Below are 22,825 nucleotides of genomic sequence, written 5' to 3' on the forward strand. Positions count from 1 at the left end.
ATCTTAATGTCATAATTATAAAATCACTCAATTTCTTATCGAAAAGTCTACAGACAAACAAAACAAAACAAAATACTAACAAACATAACCCCCAAAATACAACACTTAAGGTGGTTTTACTTTAACTAGAAAGAATTGGGAACATTTTAAAGTCTTTTTAACTGAGAAGTAAAATGATCTAGCAACAAGAATCTCACTGGATTTTTCACAAATACATATTGTGAAAGACAACACAAAAAATTAGGCTGCATAAAATATAACATCTGTTTTGAGTTTGTTGCCCTGCTATAATTTTGAAGAGCTTCCATGCTCTACTAGAGGACAGCATAGGTACAGATTTTGGAAGCTGAAATTGGTATAAATTTTGAAAAACTTTCCCCTTGAAAACCACTGAATACCTAATGGAGTATCAAATTAAATTAAAAGATCAAATTATATGAAGGATAGGCCCAGCTGCTGTCATAGCATGCAGCCAAGGGAATACAGGTGCAAAGGAATGCATCTCTTGTTTTAGTCTTATGCCAGTTAGATACATACTTAATTATATTCCAAGAGTTTAATTATATTTCAATAGCTATTTGAAAGATTTTACCTATGGTTTGACAAGAAGAAACAAAGATATTTGCAGAATTAGTTGCACACAAAGAGAAAGGGAGAACATAGGAAAACATGACTCAGGTGAAAAATGATGAGGCCCTGGAGATATCCTAAATAAACAGCAGCAAAAAGGAAATCTACCTACAAAAGACTTGTATAACAAGAAGATACAGAATGTGTATAGTAGAAAGTACTACACATTGATATCTATACAACCAGGAAAAATAGGGTATAGAACACCTTCTTTAAAAAAATCTCATGCTGTTTTAAAGATCTGTTGATCCCCTCTGCACATCTCAAGGTAACACAGTTACTTTGTAGTTGATCCAATAATGTAACAAAGATCTCCCAGGCACAGGATTTACCAAGAAGCTTTTCGGTATTTTTGAGTGGAAACTGAAAGATAGTTGAAGGTCTTGAAATAAGAGGAAAAAGTGGTATGAAAGTACATATGCTTAATAACCACATGCTGTAATTACACAATAATCCCATTTTTCTTCCAAATTACTTGTCAATAAATCTTTCTCACTGCACTATAAATTCCAGGGTCATGGACAGAGGTATTTATTAGTATAATTACAATGCAGAAATAAAACCATTAAGCTTTTAGATCCTGATATTGTTCCATTTATTCTCTCCTTTCCCCAAGGGGGAGGTGAATAGTTCCTACAAATGAAATACCCAGAAAATATTGGAAGCTTCTTTTAAAAGACTAAAATGTGCTGGTTTGTGCAATTACTTTGTTTAAGTTATCTTTTCTCTTTATCTAAACTTTGACAGAATGTCAGATTTATCTTTTTTTTTAATACTATAGTGCAGCAAACAGACTCAGGATCAAAAGAGTTCTCTGAAATAGGCAACATTACCACACTATTAACACCAAAGCACTCTGGATTTCACTCTGTGCCAGTCAGTCATACATTAGACCTAAAATCCCAAGGTGTCATGTAAATGCATGACTCATAAAGTGACTGTTGAATAGGGCTATTGAATCAGACTAGCATGAACAAATCTATTCCATAATTTTCAGGAGAAGGGTAACCTATTCTTACCTGGAATTCAACTTCTGGTCATAGCTTTCAAAGATTAGCTTTCAAAGATTAACTACAGTGATGCTACATAATCATGACTTATTCCAGTGTTCTCAGTGTCTAAATTACATACAAATTGATTCAAGAGTGAGAGCATTTTCTCAGAGTTATCTTAAACTCTTCAGCAAGTTAAAAATAAAATAGAGTTTTTCTTACTTAGGGATGTTTTTATTTATCAGATAAATAATGTTTACATCTGATTAGATTGAACATAAATGTAATAAATTGCCAATTACTTTCATTCTTCTTCCAATGTAAAGTAGCATTGGATATAATTTTATCATTTTTTTGCTATATAAAGGTAGTAAATAATATACATGAATAACGTTCTTAATACCAACCAATAAAATATTGTATAGTGGCATAATTTAGGAAAAAAGAAGTGTTCACCTGGTATAAATACATGTTCAAATTCCAATGTATTGTTCAAATTCCAAAACCTTAACATTGCTCAAAAATTAACTGACATTCAACTTGTAAAACTGGACAGAGGAGGAAATGCAGAGAAATGAAACAGAAACACAACAGTAATGATAATATCCTTTCAAAATAAGAGCTTCCAATTAAATTATGGTTGTGTGATTTATACTACAATATTTTGCATTGTTGCATTGACCTTCATGTTAATGCAAGCATACAATGAATTCAAAATCACATTGACTTTAACTTTGACAGACTTTAACTTTATTCCTCCTCCCATTCTGGTCATTACTTACATATTTTCCAGAAAGTTTGACTGAGAACTAAGTTAATCCAGACCTTCAACAACTTGGTTGATAGTTGCTTGGCTGCTTCATTGATGACTACAGCACAAAAACAAATCTAAAAACCATGTACTGACTTCAGTCCCTTGAGACTAATGTAATACTGATAAATGTTCTAGATACAGAGCAAATGAAATAGGCAGATTTAAAAACCTATCTAAGTGCAAGTTCTTGACTCATTTGTTGTTGGGCACTGAACAGCTCCCAGGGAAGTGGCCACAGCAGCAGCCTGACAGAGCTCAAGAAGCATTTGGACAGTGCTCTCAGGCACATGGTGTGACAGGGATAGCCCTGTGCAGGGCCAGAAGCTGGGTGTTGATGATCATTGTAAATCCTTTCCAAGCGAGTATTTCCTGTGATTCAGTGAATTTAACTCCCTGAACACACCACAGAAGCATGAAATTTAAAGTGAAGTTCAGAGATCTGAAACACAGATTCACTAATAATAGTAGAGTGCAGGCTTTATCTAGGCTGTGTTCTGTTTCATTTTGCAAAAAAGAGCTCTCAGATCTAACCCACAATTTTGTGCTATCTATGTGTCTTCCTATTATGTAAAGACAGCAGCTGCTAGAAGGAAGACTATCCCTTCCCATAAACCTAAATTCCACATGCAATGCATTGCAAACTATAAAAAAAAAATAGCACAAAGGACTAGCTGTGTGACAAGTTTCTAGGTAACATAAATATTTGAAGACTAAGAAGTTAGCAGTAGTGGAAGTTATGTAATAGAGCAGAATAAACAGTTCTATTTATTTTACAAATAGTGTTAACACAAATTGAAGTACCTGACAAATCTCCTTAACCTCCTATTTATTGTACTAAGAAGACACATTACCACTTTCGACTAAGAACACAGCAGTTGACAATACTAATCCATTCCTACCTACTTTATAAGTTATTTAGGTGTTCAGAACATAGACAGTATGGAATTTAAAAAAAAAACCCCAACAACCCCCCACATTTAATTAATGAATTATGAATTTTAGTTTCTAACCTATTCAGGAGGGAGCTTGCTTTTCTTTAAATGCCAAATTTTACTAATATAAATCTTCTGTTAAGTTAGATGTTAGCAGTAATCAGCTATATTGCTTTCTTTAAGGAACAGCCTTACATTTAATCCGGCAATACACAGAAATGCAGTTTCTTGACAAAGAGACAAACAAGTTTTTAGAACCAACTGTATCTTTCAGTGCATCCAAATTCTAGCAATCTTTTCAACTTAAGATGTCAAAGGAAAAAAAAATCTCAAATCCTAGTTCTGTTTCTTACTGTTAATGCAATCTTTCTGAGGAGCATGAAAATCACTTCATCTTCCTCAGGCAAGTGAAGTCTTTTAGCCTTTCTCCAAGTTAGAATACTGCAGCATTTTCATAAATAACTGCAAAACTCACTCACAAAGTATGTGTAGTGGTATTAGTAAAAGAAATTGTGTAAATATTTGAAATGGTCTTTCAGAGAAAATATATGTCTATAAATATATGAAGAAGAAAAGCAATTAAAAGCAGAAAATTGTGTATCATTTTCACCTCAAATTCACCCAAGAACAGACAGCCTGCTGAGAGAAACATTCACTTCTAACAAACAGAGAAATCCCAATCTTCATCTGAATCTAGTAAATTCAGATATATCTATTTAGTGAAGGATGCACTGAACAAAGAATATGTATGTATGATTTGAATGACATAGGTATTGAAAAGAACACTTCAGATCTTCCCACCAGAAAACACCTTTTTGTGAGTGTTATCAAAGCATCTGTATGAAATTTTTTTTCCTCATAATTTTATTCTGTCACAAACTAATCACAGCTTCACTAAACTCACCAGATTAAACAACCCAAAATTTAGGGTACCTTCTTTTAAAACAAGTATTGAAGTTTGTATTGAGGCATATCAGTATCAAGCTATATGATTTAACATCTATTGCACTGGAGCTATTAATTAACAATTTATAGAAATTGTTCCATAAATAGAACCTTAAAAATATACAGGTACTACCATACCTAAAAAGAAATAAATATATAGGCTGTGCATATCAATAAGAAACATAAATACTTTACTTGATTAAGACCAGCTGGTATTAGGAATTAAAAATATGTCTGTTATTGATACCTGTTTACGTTATTTGTGTAAGAGTTTCTCTTCAAAGAATAAGAAACCAGAGCAAATGGTTCACCTCATCTAATAAAAAGAAGTGCTGTTAAAGAGTTGCTTAGTTCCAGCTGACCTTGAATGTAATTGGCTACTTTGGATGTCTCTATGGTATATGCCACTAAGAAGATAAAAATATACAGGATTAAAATCTGAACTGATAAAGCTAAGAAATTAAGTATTACTCCTTTAATAAGCCTACTTTATGAAAGTACGTGAATACTAAAATATCTCCTTACTGATTGCTGTTGAACTGTGAATAAGTTTAAAAATAAGCTATCAAAAGCAGAAGTATCTAATATTTTAATTTTCTTCTTCTTACCTGTTTAAAATTTATGATTAAAGAATGCAAAGCATGTCTATTTTTTTTTCACACCATGTCTATCTACCTGACCTTACTTGTATGCCACCACACTCACCAAATTTTTATATACACTGAAGTCTATACAAGTAATATTATTTTATATCTTAAAATAAAGATGGAGGCATTTATTTTATATTTTGTTTTTTTACAGTGCAACAGTAAAAATGCTCTTCTTTTTCTGTATTATTTAAGCATTCACTTGAAACCCGATACAATTTTAAGAACACTGTTTTACAAGGGCAAGGTTGATTATTGCAAAGATGAGATTGTTTCACTGTACTGAAAAATGAAAGCTACAAAAAGCCCCACAAAACCCCCAAACACATTAAGTCACAAAACCCAACAAAGCTAAATAAAAGAGTCTATCAATTAAGATGCCAGGGCAGAGACCATTTCTTCCTGTTGTGAATAAAGGCATGAACAAGCTTGGGTGGTGGTGAACTGTGGGAAAGAAAAGAGAATTTTTCTTTAATTTTAAAAACCAAAATATATAGGGCTCAAAATTTAAGAACCACTTTTACTCCTTGGTATTAATGTATTATATTAGACGGCCACTTGAATTTTGAAAGTACTTATACAACACAGGTTTGGAATTGTAGAAACAACGATAAAAAGTGAAGGTGAAATGATGATTTAGGATGCATACATTATAAAATTGTATCTGCCTGACTAAAAAAAAATCAAGGACCACAAGATATTTATCATGTTTTGACATGTTACCACAACTTTCCTGTCTCCTTTTTTGATTCAGTCACAGATACATGCCGTTACAACAAAAATGCAATTTTGTGCTACATTTTGTAGTAAATATTATGAAGAAATTAAGTATATCAATTAATTTTCTAAGTTGAGGAACAGTACAGAGTAAGAAGCCTACAATTTAAATTTGGTTTAAAACTCCTCAATGGGAAGGATTGATACTTACGAAGTAATAAACCAAACCAGTCTACCTGTCAGTAGCAAACTGTAGCCCTAAGGTTTATTTTGTCAATGTTCTTTGCCTCTATTCTATCACCTATATTATTACATTGCATTGTATCTTGAAAGATTTGAGCAATAACCAAGCATTTTACACTAAATTAAGTTGTTCCAGTAGCAAACAACTGTTAAAGAACTGCAGAATTAGGATGCATTTCAGGATCATGACTGTCTCAAAAAAAATTGTATGTAGCCTTCAATTAATAAAAACCAGAAGCTGTGAAATGTAATTCAGTATCCAATAATCTATGTAACCTATTTGTTTAAAAGTTCTTCCTATATTTTGTTTGCCTACAATTGACCTTTCTCTTCACAGTCTCTGAACAAATGAAAACATGTGTTTTAGACAAGTAAAACATTGTGAAAAAACATGTATTAATGTACAAAAAGTAGACAGAAATTAAGATTTCAAATACGATTTGTCTTCTAGACGTTGCCTTCTTTATATTCCTAATAGCCATTTAAAAATCTCGAATCAAGCATTTCTCAAAGAAATCAAACACCTTATATCTCAAAGAAATCAAACATCTTATATATACACTGCAGTTATATCAGAAAGAAAATAGCAATAGTATTAACAAGTAACCTGACTGAAAACACTAGCTATTTATCAAGTGAAACACCTAAGACTAGGGAATTGTGAGGGAGGAAAAAAAAACCTACAGAAACCAACAGGTAAATTGGAAATGTCACGGTCTTTTAGCCTTAGTGAGGTAAGGAATTTTTAGTAAATAATAACACCAGTGAAAACACTCCTTAATAAATTTAACAACTTCCTTCAGCATCCTCCACTATACATCATTTGAAATCGCTACTTTGCTGCAACTCATCCTCTTTGACATGTACTTTCATTGTAATATTTTCAATATTTATGACATTCCTACTGTTTTTGCAGCTGGAATCATTTTGGTTCTCCTCTTGCTTGACACTTCCTCTCTCAGAATTACAAGTGCTTGTATTTCTCAAAATCTGGGTGAAGCAGTCCCTTTGCTCAGTTATCAATTCACAGAGGAAAACTGGGAGATGAAAAGACAGTAGTAGGGCTGAAGAGCAGACACAAGCAGCAAAGCTTGCTTTAAATAGAAAATAACTAAAAGCTGTCGAGCTCAGGTCACCACCCATTACTGACTTGCCATCACAAAGTTTTCTCTCTTCCCATGTTAGATATCCACCTGGTTTCAAATACTCAAATACTCTCAAATACCTAAAATAGTCTCTCTGTTCAAATACCTCAAATACTCTCTCTGTTCCTTTGTTTGTCATCAGAGATTCTGATAACATCATCTTTTCCCTCATTACTCATTACATCTACAGAAAGTTCTAAATTCTGATGAAAAAACGATATATCTCTATTGTCACCTCACATATTCCAAACTGACAAATGTATGCTCCATCCTAAGATTATATTCAGGAAACAGACAATGCAGGTTTTAAAATATTATTGTGACCTCTATCAAAAATCAAAGTACCCCTGTACTTTTTAATTTATTTTCTCTATAAATTGCAAACACCTTGTGATAGCTAGATCTGTCACTTATGTCTCCTATAAATTTCACACACTTCACATATATTAGTGCACACCACCCAGTTTCAAGAGCAGAAAAGTGATGTTATACATTGAAGAATCTTGAAAGTGTTTCTTAGTACCCTAAAATTTCAATTGGCTATGTAGTATGTTGCATTTACATTTTTTTTACACAAGAACTACGACATTTGGCTTATTCACCAAAAATAAAATTTCAGGTGCCTAATTAGTGCCTAATCATCTTACCTTTACAGATTCACTTAAGACTTGGGTTCTATCTGCTTCTTCACTGGATTGCAATTCTAGTTTATTATTTAACTCCTGTAGCTGTTGTGCTTGTTCATTCAAAAGCAATTGTGCCTGATGCTCCCGATGTAATGCATTATTTAATTCTTCACATACACTTTCAAACCTCTCATGGGTGATTAATTTCTGATAAGAAAAATAAATTGTGTTTGATTATGTAACTATACTTACCTGTTTACATACTTGACTTCCCAAGTTCCACTTGGGAGCATATTAAATTCTAAAATAAAAGTATGCTAAAGGTTATTATTTATTTAGGTTTTTTAACTCAAAGACAGACCACCAAGCAATGAAATGGCCAGACAACTTTATTCACTGTATTTTTTCAAAACAGCATTCAGACTACTGTAAACAGTATGCATTTGCTATTCTATTCAAATTAACACCCTAGATTGCTAAGAACCAATATTTAGAAGGAAATATGCAGATAAATGTCCCACATTTTAGTGCATATCTTGTCAATCCTTGTAAACATCTTCCTGAACTCTTTCTCACTTTCCAAAAGCGTTCCAGAAAAACAAAATAGTTCTTCAAGCAAAATAATTGTCAACACTTGAATGGCAATCTAAACTGTGATAATTTCTTCCAATTTTCCCAGAACTGTAAGCATTAAAACTCAGTATGAGCAAAACTGAAGATAAGCAGATATAATTTTGTCTGTTTGAGTAAGAAAAACCAATATTTTACCAGCTAGGAATAGAAAGAAGAATTGATTTGACATTATCTGTTAAACACTCTCTGCTTGGAAGTATCTTGATTGGGACACACTGATGAGTCTACCAACTATGCTTCAGTATCAGGTCACAGCTACAGAAAACACAGCTTTTTCTAGGCCACAGCTGTTTTAGCTGTACAGTGTACTTGTTGAACATGTATTCATTAACCATTCTTAATTCTTAACCATTAACAATCTCAAATAGTTCAAACATATGTTCAATTCTGAATGCAACCTACAAGAAATAAGCATAGTAGGCAAGGTTCATAGTGAACCTCCAGCATGCTAAAGCAAAACAAGTTTCTTCTCCTCCAAGGGCTGAAGACACAGTTCTGTACATATGACAGGGGTCTAACTGAGAACCCACCAAATACCATTACCCCTCAATTACCATGTCTATTAGTCACAATACTGTGGTTTCAAGCAGTTAAGGAACCTTTTTGTTGTGTCCTCTTGCTCCTGTTGGACAACCTATTTACAGGCTAGCGAATGCACTGTGTTTAAGTAAATAAATCAGTGACAGCTAGGAGTCAGAGGAATTTGGTGCATACATGCTAGCAGGAATGTAGAAGACAGCATTTTTTTCCCCTTCCATAAACTTAGTCCTTCAGAGGAACAGCCACACTAAAATTTGCATTGATTAGCTCAGGTCGTAACCCAGCATCAAAGATACAAAAAAATGTCTATCATAATATTCAGTAATATCCACACAGAGTTTATACTTCTTGAAGTTCTCATGAACGCACGTATTCAATACCCTCATGGCAGCTGACTTTAATCTGCTGAAATGAGATCTATAAATGTTTTTGGGGTATATAAATCACATCAACATTTTCAACACACAGAAGAAAACCTGGTTGCTGAAGACCAAACATATAATTTACAAGAGCATCTCATTCTACAAATCAAAATGAAACTCTTGGGGAAGGGAAGCCTTTCTAAACACATCTGACTTCTAGTTTAGTGACCCTTACAATGCAAATCTTCTGGAAAATTCTTTTAATATTAGAATGATTTTATACTTATTTTCAAAAGAATACATACAAACATGTCTTATAAGCAGTCACCTCTAAATCAAATATACTTACTTGCTTAAGCGTATTTAATTGCTCTTGCAGCCTCTGTGCTTTGTCTGCTTCTTTTTTTATCTCACTGAAATTTGATTTGAATTCTGCAAGTTGTAGGCGCAGTGAGAGGCGTTCCACTTCTGCTGTATGTAGTCTTTGTGTAAATTCAAATATTTGTTTCTGCAAGGATTCTATGTTTTTCTGTTAATAATCAGAAAGACATTTATATGCTTTAACATGAACTATTTTATCAATAGAAGAGTCACATGTAATACCCAAGCAAATTGGACAAAACTCTCATGTTGTCCATCATCTCTAAGCTGCATGAGTGCAAAATGTGAACTTGTTTCTCCTTCGTACTCTTGAGGGTAACTGAAAATTCTGTTTTCAAGAAAGTACTATTTTAATGTAAGGCCCACAATAAAAGACCAATTATTTCAGGTTTCTCCTTTCCCTCTGATTATAGGGAAAAGGCTATCTTTACTGAAAGACGGAACGCAAAGCACGAAAAAACGGAAACACCACCCCCCAACCCCCCAAAAAAGAAACCACAACAAAGAAACAACTCCGTAACATTTAATTGAAGCCAAAAGCAAGTTAGTTCTTACAAAGCAAATACAACTTTGAAAGAACTTTAAAAACCCCTTTTCTTAGATACATCAAATATCTTCTTAAAATTCTTTGACATAAAAGAAAAAGTACATTGGCGCTCTAATGCTTCTGGGTGTTGGGAATCTGATGTCTACATAGTTGTAATGGTTCAATGTAACAGTCTCAAAAACTGAAACAAAATTATGTTGCTATCCAGAGAGCTTCATCCCAACACTTAGACCATGAACCTACTGCTTACATAAAGTAGGACTATAATTATGCATACCATACTGGATACTCTGTCACACAATCCAGCTTCCAGGGCCTGGGTATTTATTTTATTGAGTCCATGAGCCAGGCTCTGCACCAAGGAGTCTTTCTCCAGATAAGTAATGCACTTGCAGTGGTCTAACGGAACCGTCTCCATTATAACACTCAGCTTGTCCATAAGTTTTGAAAATGAATTCCTGGCTGCATTTAACAGTAACTTTCCAGAATGCCAGGACTTTGTACCTTTAAAAAAAAAAACAAAAAAACCAGACAAACAAAACCCCCAAACAAACAAACAAACAAAAAACCCCCTACAAAACAACAAAACCCAAATCAAAACACAGAAAAGAAACATCAAGTAGGTTATTAGTTTCAGTTTCTTTCAGTGAAAGAAACCACAATAAAGAAGATCTTAAAGCTACTCAATAGAAATTTTCCATTAAGGACTAGAAGATTGAGTTCAAAGGAATACTTCAGAGAGAGACTTGAAGACAAATTGTGTATTTAGAAATGAAAATCCTAATCCTATCAATTTGCAAATGGGAGGGTAGAATAAGATTCTAAAGAATAGGATTTCTTTGTCACAGACTACTTGTCCAGTTGTTATCATGTTCTCCAGTACCATCCTTTCTAAAGACTTTAGTGTTCTAATTTTGTAATTCAGAAAACATGCAAGACAAATGCAAGCAAATGGAAGTCAGGTCAAATAAGTCAGAAGTAATAGCACACGGTGAAACACTTTATTGTAATATTTACAATGCAAACTTCTGAGGGTTTCCTGATTTTTCCTCCCTCCCCTCTACAGATGTCTAAATCATTTGCTGTTCAAAATTAGTGAGGCTTGGTACCTTAATGCCATACTATTTATATTCTGAGACAGGAGAATATAATTTACCTTATTTCAAGGCAATTAAAATTTTACAGCTACAATTACGTATTTCCCCACAGGATTTTGGTAATCATCCTTCTCATATAATGGACTTAAGGCCCCAGCACACCCAACATGTCCGCTTACTGCTAGATTCGTCAGGTCTGTAATTAATAATTGTGTTTAATGTTGATAAATAAAATTGTCAGTGCTCCTTCCACTAATTGGTATTCCAGATAACAGTTAATAGGTTTATTTATGCCTTAATAAAAGTCTTGTAATTTAGTTTTCCCTCTGCTAGGCAGGTCTTAATCTGTCATTACTTGTCTTATGATACTATCAGTGTAAGATGACAAGCATGGAAGAGCTTATTTACATTCAGTAGTACAGGAGATCTCCAGTTGCTGCAGTGAACTAAAATATTTGCTTAAGAGTATAAACAGAAAAAAATAACCCTGGCTTAAGTTAAAGAATTTCTGTTGTTAGACTGTGAGGGAAAAAGCCAGAGGTACAAAGCAAACAGAACATGATTATTGATGTGTTTTTATTACAAATCTCATTGTAAAGAAGATCATTTACATGTGAGGCTGAGATTTATCTGTAAGCAATAACAAAAAAAGCACATGATAAAATCAAATATTTTATTTTCAAACCCATTTTCCTGTTCAGGTTTGAAATAGCACCACTCCAATGAAGCCAGTGCTTAATTGGAGTATCATTTTTGAGTACACGCTCTCCATAACTACAGTGACTAGTAGATCTGTCTTTTCTTCATGACTAAAATAGCACCTTTGAGGTTAAAAATCTGACGAGGCATTTTTATCTTGCACTTCAACTAACTAAACATCCTTTGCAATAAAAAAATTATTCTTTTCATACCCAGAAAAAACTGCTATTGCAATTCTCCGGTCAGAATGCATTCACTAGTTGAATGTTTAGTTAAATTAACCTAAAATTAAAACTAGAACATTTTTATGGCCTTCTATGTAAGCTGATGCCAAAACCTTCTCAAAAACTGTCCTTTGCCATGATTTTTGGAATATATAGAATAAAGGAGCGCAATGAGCTACTGTTCCTTTGCTTTTCCCAGTATTTCCACTTGCTGTCTCAGGTTATGAGATATTGTTTGCCTGTCAGAAGCACATATTGTTTCTCCATATGTGCAGTACCTAGCATGGCAGCACTTCCCCTATGCCTAGAATCTCATGTTTAAACGTATCAAAAGTAAATTTAAAATAATAATGCAGACAAATCTGTTGTAGCATTTTCAAATGATCATTCCACTTCTCAACAAGCACTCCCCTTAACCAGCACAGTTCAAGATATCACAGAATCACAGAATCACCAGGTTGAAAGAGACCTTAAAGATCATTAAGTCCAAGCCGTGCCCTAACACCTTAACTAAACCATGGTACTGAGTGCCACATCCAGTCTTTTTTTGAACACATCCAGGGATGGGGACTCCATCACCTCCCCGGGCAGGCCATTCCAGTGTTTTATCACTCTTTCTGTGAAAAACTTCTTCCTAATATACAACCTATATTTCCCCTGACACAGCTTGATCACAGCTTAAGGCATTTTCTTGGGATAGCAATAAATAGTCATGTCCTCCATTATTTTTATGAAGAGTAGCTTTGACTAAATAGACAGAAATATTTTGAAGGAAGTTACTGATTGCTTTGAAAGATAAAATGAAAACATAAATCAGTTCCACAAGGAACTGTAGCTATAATAACTGAGAGGATAATAGACTGTTTAAGTATATATATCTTAAGTACCTGCCATGAAGGATGAAAGAATTACAATAAAAATTAAATTATGTGCTAAATTATGTACTTTATGATGTCTCTAAGAAATTATTAACACAAATACAGGTATACGACAAAGCAATTAAGTTTTACATTAAGTAAATGGAAAAAAAGTGTCAAATATTACTTCACTGAAAGATGAAAAAACAATTCTTGTTTATTCTGTTTTGGTGAAATTGAACACCAGTCAGCAGGATTAACTTTGTACTATGCAAGACTTAAATGTTCATGTCAAACTTCTAAAACTTTATATATTTAACAGTTGATGATATTTGTAGTGAAAACTTTGGCTGTTACCATCTCTGGTTTATGACAGTACAGATTTTTGTTCAAACAAACCTAAAATCTAACTTTACAAAAAAACCCAAAACAAACAAAAAAACTCCAACACTGCAATGAATTTGCATTGAAACTGAAGCAAAGAGATCATTCCAAGGCATGCTGGAATGAGTCCCAAACTAACTAACACTATAAAGTGAAACGATCATCAATGTCAAAACAGAACCACTTATTTAAAAGACTAAGAAAGGTGCCTCAAATGGTTCCCCAGACCCTAGCCATTTTTAAACATAATTTCTAAGACACTGAATCATTCTATCCTGATGATCCAGACAGCACCTTCTTGTAGCACTCTCTCCTGTGACATATAGTCTAATCCGGAACTGCCATTATTTAAAGACATTAAAGGATTGCCTATTTATAATTTTTTAAGAAATTCAACATAATTGAAGTCAAGTTTGAAGATTTAAGTTCTACTTAAACTATTACTTGTAGAACAAATGTAATTTTCTAAATGTGGAAGCTTTAATATATTCCTTCAGAGCCTAATTACTTCAACACTTCTGGAAATTTCATATCAAACTTTAAATTATTTATTACTATTTTTTGACCCAAAAATTCTTAGGAGACTTGATCTCATGAGCAACAGAATTCCAAGTAAAACATGAGCAGATAGACCTTGAGATTCTGTGGAAATTACTTAAATAGATGTAAGATATTAAAGAATCACCAAACTGACTGTGGTCATAACATTCCCAGCATCGTTCTTCCTAATTCTCAAAATCAAGCCTGTGTTGAGTGCAGAGATATCTAGTAAATAGAGACCAGTAGAATTCCCATATTGTTCAAACTGCCAAAATATCATGATGTTTAAGGTATTGTAATCAGTCGCTTCAGCAGATCCATGCTGCTGCTCCATTTCTCTCAATTCTTCTTCAATTTGCTGTTCCTACACAATACTCTGTACACAGGAAGACTTGCAGTATAAACCCTGTAAATACTCTGAAATACAGTTCAAACTTCGCTTTGTAAGGATATAAATTTAAGTTACTGAAAACAGGATGACCAAAGAAGAAAGCTATGAAACTGAATCAAAACAATTTTGTTTCAGCGTCTTCTGGGATCGGTTTGTTATTTAGGCTTCTGGGAAATGAATCATCTTATTACTGTCCTGCTACTTCCATTTATTCATATAAATTATCTCTCTTTAAACATCCTTTATTCTGTGACAGAAGTGCTGGTACTTTAAAACTACAGTTTACTGAAGAACTAAGGATGGCAGCAATGCAGAGAACCAAGCAAACTCTTAGGTCAGTTCTCGCTGCAAATAAATAAAGCAAAATAGTTAACAGCTGGGAATCATGAGGTGATATTTCCAAAGACTGACACTACAATTTTTCATAGGCATTGTAGAATTCTATACAAGCAGAGACTGGGAAAATTAGGAAATCTAGACACATACCTAATTAAACATAAACTTAGAGAAGAAACATTGCAGAGACATAAAATAAGGACTGCTATGCATTGTATAAACTGAGAGCATTTTATTTCTCTCTCCAAAACTGTAAGATAGCAAATAAAGCACATGGAAATGTTATCCATGAAATTCACTGTTTTCCAGATTTGGAACTACTAAATTCATATAATATAAAACACGGTATGAAATTATTTCCTTTCAGTCAGCAGCTGTAATGTCCCAAGTTGAAGACGTGCCAGTTTTAGAGCCCGTACTTAAGAAATATACAAATCAAATAAAAACATAGATTTTCTTCATAGAAAAAAATATTAGGTTGAGCTCCAGGAAAACACTTCCTGAATATTAGACCAGATGAAGAAGATAACTGGGAACCTTGTAAGAGTTACTTCAAGGTTCTTACAAGAACCTTGTAAGAGTTACTTAATTTAAAAGGTTAGCCTACTTTTTAGGCTAAGCTTTTAAAAACAGGTTAGCCAAATATCTATTTGTGTGGTTTAGATTATTTTTAATATCTCACAGTCAAACAGGCAGAATGATATAAATGCTTTCTAAAAGCACTCTCCAGCCTTCTGTTCCCATGACTATATACCAGAAGGATAAAGTATCACATCACCAATTAAAGAAAATTCAATCTGTTCCATCAATACAGCTCTCAGGAGATTTGATCTAGAATAGTTTAAATAAATCCTAAAAATGGAGATGATGCAACCACCCTGATTATGTTTTTAATTTTCAACTACAAGATTATATTTTTAAAATTACCTGGTTTGTTGACTACATCCTGCAATTCAGTGACAGAACTGATTATTGCAGCAAGGAGGTTGGAACTAGCAAACCAGCTGAGTGCTTCCACACAGTTAAGCTCTTCATCTTCACAGCCTATGGAATAGAATTGTAGCTACCAATATAACTCAATAACTTAAATGAGGCACACTACTTTCTCTTTCAGAAACTGACTAAAGCTAAAAGTTCATAAGCCATAGACTATTTTCAGGACAATTTAGACTGTATTAAATTTCCTTCCACTAGCACTAAACCAGAAAAATAGATGAATCTTCTAGTTTCAAAAGCATTTTTTATACCATTTTTCCTTGTAGAGGGATACATAAGCTGGTTTGGTAACAGAAAGGGACTAAGAGTATATGTATTTCCTCTAAAGGAAATCCAGAAATCTTAAATTAATATTTTACCTGAATCAGTAAGAAATGTTTTCGCATTTTTCAATAGGAAATAAGTACTACAAGTTATTACTAAAAGAATACACATTCTCAAAAATAATGTCAGTGGCAAATAATGTAGGAACATTTCAAGAAATTTATCACATAGGGCAGATGCAGTAGGACCTAGTTCTGAAATCTACGGTGCAAATATTGAGGGTATTAAACCATGGGAACTCATGTGTGTAGTTGCAACTTTACTTGCATTGTCAAACAGACAAAGCATTTCATTTTAGGGGAAATTACATGCATCAAATTATCTAGAAGTTCCAAATTCAGAAATTACATTTGTTAAAATGTCATTAAATTTGTATTTACACTCTATTATAAATAATATTACTATATGTTATTCACTAGCCATGTCTTTTGACACAACATTTATAAAAGAAGAAAAAAATCAGCTTACTTAACAGATTACGCTTGCCTTTGTATTCTCCTACACAAACAGGAATTCCAATGCCTTCTTTTAAGCCATTTGTCCAGGTGAAGAGGGAACTAGAAGACTGTGCTAAAACCTTAAGTCTGTTGGCTGCCAAAACTGCAATCACAGCTCTTCGGAATACGTAAATCAGGCCCTGAGATTTTCTTCTCTTTAGTTTTGCTTCATCCTGATTGTTTTCCTTATCATGAGAGAGAGCAAGAACTAAGGTCCTAATCTTCTGGTTCACTAATTCATAAATGTTCGCCTGATCCTGGAGAAGGTCTCTTTGGGAAGACATAGCACACAGTCTGCCATACAGAGGATACAGGGCCCCTGCCAGTAGTGCACAGGCTGCCAGGAGGGAGGAATGCTCCTTTTGAAACTGTGTTAACATCTTTTTCACAGAAATGTTTTCAAGAGCCAATTTCTCTTGACTTTTTTCAAGGACATAAATTTTTTCCTTATTTTTCTCTGCTGCTTCTTGGTACTCCTGGGGTAAGAGAAAAAAACACCAAACAAAAAAACCCAGAAGAAATATTAAGCGAAAAGTTTTTTACTTAACAAAATCATTTTTACCTAGACAAAAGATAAAAGAAAATACTTTCTTTTTTCTTCACATTCAAGTAACACACTAAAGGAACAAATATTATTAGTAATGATGATAAAACTATCTCTCCTAAAAAACTGTTAAACAATGAAATACATGAAAACAAAATAACAAAGTAAAGTTTGCACAGTCTTCAGTTACAAATGGATTCCTAGTTCCTGATGATAACCCTTAGTACTCCAATAGCCTGCACCTGGTTGTCCACAATGCAGTTTTATCAGCTGACTTAACAACAATTGCTTAGAAAGGAATTACATGCTCCAATTTAAGAAAGATCATTGCTTTACAAAGAAGAAATAAAGTTAGTATAAGGGAGAAGAAAAAAATAAGGAAGGCTCTGGAACATAAACGTAGACAGATTGGCAGCAGCTGGAAAAGGGGAAGTAAAGGTGATCTCTTAATTACTTTGTAATCAACCCCCTACTTATATATTCACAGATTGATTAGGTCTCATACAGAAGTGAGTTTTCAAAAGAACAGTGTAATACAGATGTTTTTATTTTGCCTAGTACCATAATAGATTTTTTTAAGTTGCAGAACATTTTTTTTCCTCTAAATGCCCTGAAATAGGGAAAGAGGGAGATTTAAAATAGCAAGCTGGTATAGAGAAATTAAGATGGTAACAAGTCAGGAAACGCCAGGACTACAGTTAGAGGATGCAGACTGCAGTACGGGAATCAAGAGGCTACACTGAGAGTTCTAAGTGACCTCTGAGACTTAAACTGGGTTTTTGATGCATAAAAGCCTGCTGTGATTGAAACAGTGACTACATTTAAACAGGCTCCACTGGTATAGGGAGATAATAAATTTTAGGCACTGCTCACAAAGACTGCATAAGCTCAAGTTAAATGCTAATACTTCAGCTACAACACATGGTCACAAAAAGGCAAACATGGATGCAACTACATGTCCATACGATGATGAAAACTGAGGATTTTATTTAAGTTTCAGATGCCTCTCTTAGAGCTATGGACAATTTCGTTGAACACAGAGTGATATTATTCCTGTAGCAGTGGTCCAAAAAGAAGCAAAATGGTATTATCCAGCCATATTCTCCTGCATTCTATTTGGTACAGGTCCCAACTAGTGGTGAGCAAGGCACCCTAGTTTCTTTTACCTCCTCCATCAAGCAAAAAGGGAAAAAAATATACACAGCTATCCCTAGAATGAAAATAGAAGATTCCACGCTTCTACAGAGATATACCCTAGTCAGTTCAAAATGTCTTTGACCAAATAAATATTTTATAATTTTTTTGGAAGGGAAAGAATTTGTAATGCTATTAAAATACTTCAAGCCATACAAAAATAGAGTAGGCCACTAAAATATTTAATTTCAAAATGCAATTAACAGGCCACATATGTCACTTTACTATGCTGAAATAAAGTATGAACATGGACAATACTTTCAGTGCTACTGCATTATTTACAGTGTTTGATTTTTATAGATGAAAACCCTGATAGCATGACTGGAAGGAACTGAAAAGGTGAGCCAAATTTAGAAAACAGCCTATGGTTTCTGGCCATCACAGGTGAAAGGCCAATATCTAAGTAAACAAACTGTGATCCCTACAGGGTTGTTGGGCAGCAATACCAATATTCAGTGCTCTTACTAATTAAGGAGCTTTTTTAATGCTTTTTGTGATATGGTAATATGCAAAAGTAAATGAGACAACCTTTGACTTCAGAAATGTAAGTTTTCCAAGAAAATAGACCTTCTCTCTTTTACTGGCTAATAATTTCTTTTGCTACACCAGACACTGATTCTAGAGTTTTCTTTAAAGCTTAAAAGCACAGTTCTTGAAAGAGACATGGACTTTTCTTCCTAAACATTGGCAAGCTGGTTTCCTTTGGTGTTTGAGCTTTGAGGGGCACCTCACTGAGTTGCAGAGCTCTATCCATTCCAAGAAACCTTAACAAAAAATCAGGTGCTACTAGCAAAACTATTTTATCCTACTTCTTACTACACCCTTAGCCTTTATTCTGGCATGGAAACAGAACGGAAAACTAGAAATATAATGACACAGAGACTTCAAAAAGTTTTTCTTTTGGAGACCTGAGCATAAATGGCAGTAGAGGAGAGAGGGCCCACCCCCACATACACTAAAGCTGCCCCCAGGGAGAGCAAGCAAGCAGCAACACGATGAACAGAGAGGGCAAACAACATGAAACATGAGCCAGAGCACCATGACACTGTTTGCACATGCAGGGCAAGCAGGAAGGGCACTGAAGCACTGCCACCTCAAGCACTTAGCTCAGTTGGTGATCTTCACTCTCAGTTATTGAGCTGAGGTGTGGTGTTTGTTTGGACAAAAGTTACTTCCTCTGTGCACATCAAAAAGGAAGGGGCAACCCAGATGGACTGCCCATGAAACCATGCAGGAGCCTGGGTCTCAGACTGCAGGGAATTGTGGAGCCTGGCACTGCTCTCAGGGCAGAAGAGACAGCAGCTGTGTGAATTGTGATCAGGTGGATGAGTTACAAAGCCTAACACTGGAGCTGAGAGAAAAAGTAGAAAAACTAAGAGGAAATAGGGAGCCTGAGGAAGAGATTGAGTGGTGGAGCTGCATTCTGCCACACCTCAAATGCACGCACTGTCCACTTCACCTGAAGCAATGGATCCCCCACCCTCTCACCACCAGGCAACATGGGACCTTAGAGACAGAGGCGAGTGGAAACAGATTTTTGCTTGGGGGGGGAGCAGGTGAACCTCCTCCCAAACTACTTACCTTCCTAGGTGCCCTTATACAGCAGGTATGGGGCCCTGGAATCTCAGAATCAGGGAAATAAGAATGTGGATGAAAGTACATCTAGGCTGGACTGATTGTCTAGGACAGGGCAGCCTAGCCCCTACATTTTGACCTCCTCAATTAAGAAAAAAAGGAACAGCAGTAGTGACTCCCTTTTTGGAGAAATGAAGAACCCAGTATGCCAACCAGAATTTACCTAAAAAGAAGTATGTTGCCTCCATGCAGCCCAGATAAGAGAGAGCATCAACAAACTGCCCACTGGTACAGCCAACTGATCACTACCCATTACCTGTTTACCAGGTGGGTAGCAACAAAGTCCCAATGAAAAGGCTGTGAATGATCAAGAGGACCTCAGGGCCTTGGGATAACTGGTCAAGGGATCTGGAGCACAAGCTGTGTTCTCTTCTCTCCTTCCAGTTGTGGGGAATGATAGGGCAAAACCCAGGAAAATTCCAGAGGAACATATGGCTTCAAGGGTGGTGTTACCATCAGAATTTGTGGGGTTTTGATCATGGGTCAGTTTATATGATACTGAGTCTGCTGACAACAAATGAGATCCTCCTAGCTCAAAGAAGGAAAAGGATCTTAGCAGGGTTCACTGAAAGAGCTTTAAACTGGATTTAAAGGGGGACAGGAACAAGGCCAAGCTCGACAGAGAAAAGGTGTGGGAAGGGGAGAACTACAGTGATCACCCAAGCAGCTAAAGGATGCTTAGGAGGGGATGCCTGCCGAGGGTACATGAATCCAAAGACGTAACCAGAAGACAGACTGTGCACTCCCACTGGGTATATTGATACAATCAAATACTTCCATGGAGTGCTGTACACCAATGCACACAAAATGGGGAACAAAGAGGAGGAACTGGAGATCTGTGTTATGTCAAAGGACTCTGACCTTTGCAATTAGAGATGTGGTAGGAGAGCTCACGTGACTGGAATGCTGTAATAAAGTACAAGCTATTTAGGAGAAGGAAACGAAGAAGGTGAGATGGTGGAGTTACCCGCAACTGAGGCAATTGAGGCAACACCTGGAATGTATAGATCTCTATCTTGGGGTGGATGGTGAGTGAGTCAAGAGCCTATGGGTCAGGATAAAAAGGCAGATCAGCAGGGGTAACACTTGTGGGTGTTTGCTACAGGCCACCTGAGCAGCAGGAGAAGGTGGATGACATCTTCTACAGGCAGCAAAAAGCAGCCTTAGAGTCACAGATACTGGTTTTTGTAGGGGACTTTAACTACCCTGACATCTGCTGCAGAACCAGCACCATGAAACACAAACAGCCCAGAAGGTTCTTGAGAAGCAGTGATGACAACTTCCTGTCACAGGTAGTGGCGGATCCCACAAGGAATATTGTGCTGCTTGACCTCACACTAACAGGGAAGGCCTTGCTGGGGCATGAGAGTTGGTTCATGTTCAAGGATAAGTTCCTCCAGATTCAAGAACAACACATCACGATGTGCAAGAAGTCAGGCAAAGAGGGTAACAGACTTGCATGACCAAATGAAGAACTGTCATTACCCAGGCAGGAAATACACAGGAGATGGAAAGAGGTCACTTAGAATGAAGATAGAGAGGTTGTCAGAGTAAGTAGAAATGAGACAAGGAAGGTTAAAGTGCATCTGGAATTAAATGTGGCCAAGCATGTCAAGGACAAGGGAGGTGATCCTGCCCCTCTACTCAGCCTTAGTGAGGCTACATTTCTCCAGTTCTGGGCTCCTTATTACAAGAGAGACAAGGAGCTACTAGCTCCAACAGAGGGTGACAAAGGGACTGCAGAATCTTTCTCAAAATAGAATGAGGGACCTGGGTCTGTTCAGCCTCAAGAAGAAATGATTGAGAGGCAAACTCAGATATATATTGCCTCTCCCAACATCCTTGCAGCTAAGCTCAGGAAATGTGGGTTAGATGAATGGACCTTGGGGTGAATCAAGAACTGACAATTGCACAGCTTAGTAGCTTTGTAAAGACACTGTCCTAATAGGGGAGCACAAAATCCACATGGAAAAATGATTTTCAAAGCTCAGGTTGATATGACAGCTGGAAGTAGCCAAACACTAAAACATAAAGCAATGTCTGCTGCAATAGGCTGCAAGTGCAACAAAGTTTCTTTTTAAAGACACTTCACATCAGTGGTGGAAACCAGTCTGTGACACAGCCCCCGAAATCTCCTCCAAGAAGAGGCTCCAACAAAAAGGCGATATGCCCTTTTGCCCATCCAACAAAAGGGGATATGCAGAATGTAGTTGTCACAGTTCCCTTCCACACTCCCTGTCCCCTCAAAAAACCTGATCAGTGGATCAGAATCTAGGTAGAAGCCTGCAGTCAGTGATGCTCCCAAGGGTTCAATCTCATTGAATTTGTTATCACTGACCTGGAGGAAGGGATCAAAGGCACCCTCAGCAGGTTTGCTGGTGACTCCAAACTGGGGCAGTGGCTGATGCACCTGAAAGCTCTGCTGCCATTCAATGGGACCTTGATCAGCTGGAGGGCTGGGCAGAGAGAAACCTGGTGAGGCTCAACAAGGGCAAGTGCCAGGTCCTGCACCTGGGCAGGAACAGCCCCAAGTGCCAGCACAGCCTGGGGCTGACCTCCTACAGAGCAGCTCTGCGCAAAAGGACCTGGGACTCCTGGGGCATCACAAGCTGCCCGTGAGCCACCAGTGCCCCTGTGGCCAGGAGGGCCAATGTCATCCTGGGCTGCATTGGCAAGAGTGTGGCCAGCAGGGCAGGGAGCTGATCCTCCCCCTCCACTCAGCCCTGGTGAGGCCATTCCTGGAGTGCTGTGTCCAGTTCTGGGCTCCTCAGCACAAGGGAGACAAGGAGCTACTGGAGAGGGTCCAGTGGAGAGCCACAAGGATGATCAGGGGTCTGGAGCTTCTCTCTCATGAGGAGACACTCTGGGAGCTGGGATTGTTTGGTCTGGAGAAGACTGAGAGGGGATCTCACCAATACACAGAAATATCTCAAAGGTGGGTGTCAGAAGGATG

The 22,825-nt window shown here is 36.3% G+C and overlaps 1 protein-coding gene across 1 annotated transcript in view; it reads right to left on the minus strand.

Annotated features, from left to right (window-relative positions):
• The window catches only part of CCDC171 (coiled-coil domain containing 171), a 153,982-nt gene that overhangs the window by 66,172 nt on the left and 64,985 nt on the right, over positions 1 to 22,825 (minus strand). The window contains exons 16-20 of the mRNA XM_058044445.1: positions 16,471 to 16,975; positions 15,610 to 15,726; positions 10,432 to 10,658; positions 9,576 to 9,755; positions 7,713 to 7,898 (exon numbers count right to left, since the gene is read on the minus strand). Of these exons, the coding sequence (XP_057900428.1) occupies positions 7,713 to 7,898; positions 9,576 to 9,755; positions 10,432 to 10,658; positions 15,610 to 15,726; positions 16,471 to 16,975 (1,215 nt within the window). The remainder of the gene's footprint in view (positions 1 to 7,712; positions 7,899 to 9,575; positions 9,756 to 10,431; positions 10,659 to 15,609; positions 15,727 to 16,470; positions 16,976 to 22,825) is intronic.

Source organism: Melospiza georgiana, chromosome Z (assembly GCF_028018845.1).
Source record: "Melospiza georgiana isolate bMelGeo1 chromosome Z, bMelGeo1.pri, whole genome shotgun sequence".
In the NCBI taxonomy this organism is placed as follows: domain Eukaryota; kingdom Metazoa; phylum Chordata; class Aves; order Passeriformes; family Passerellidae; genus Melospiza; species Melospiza georgiana.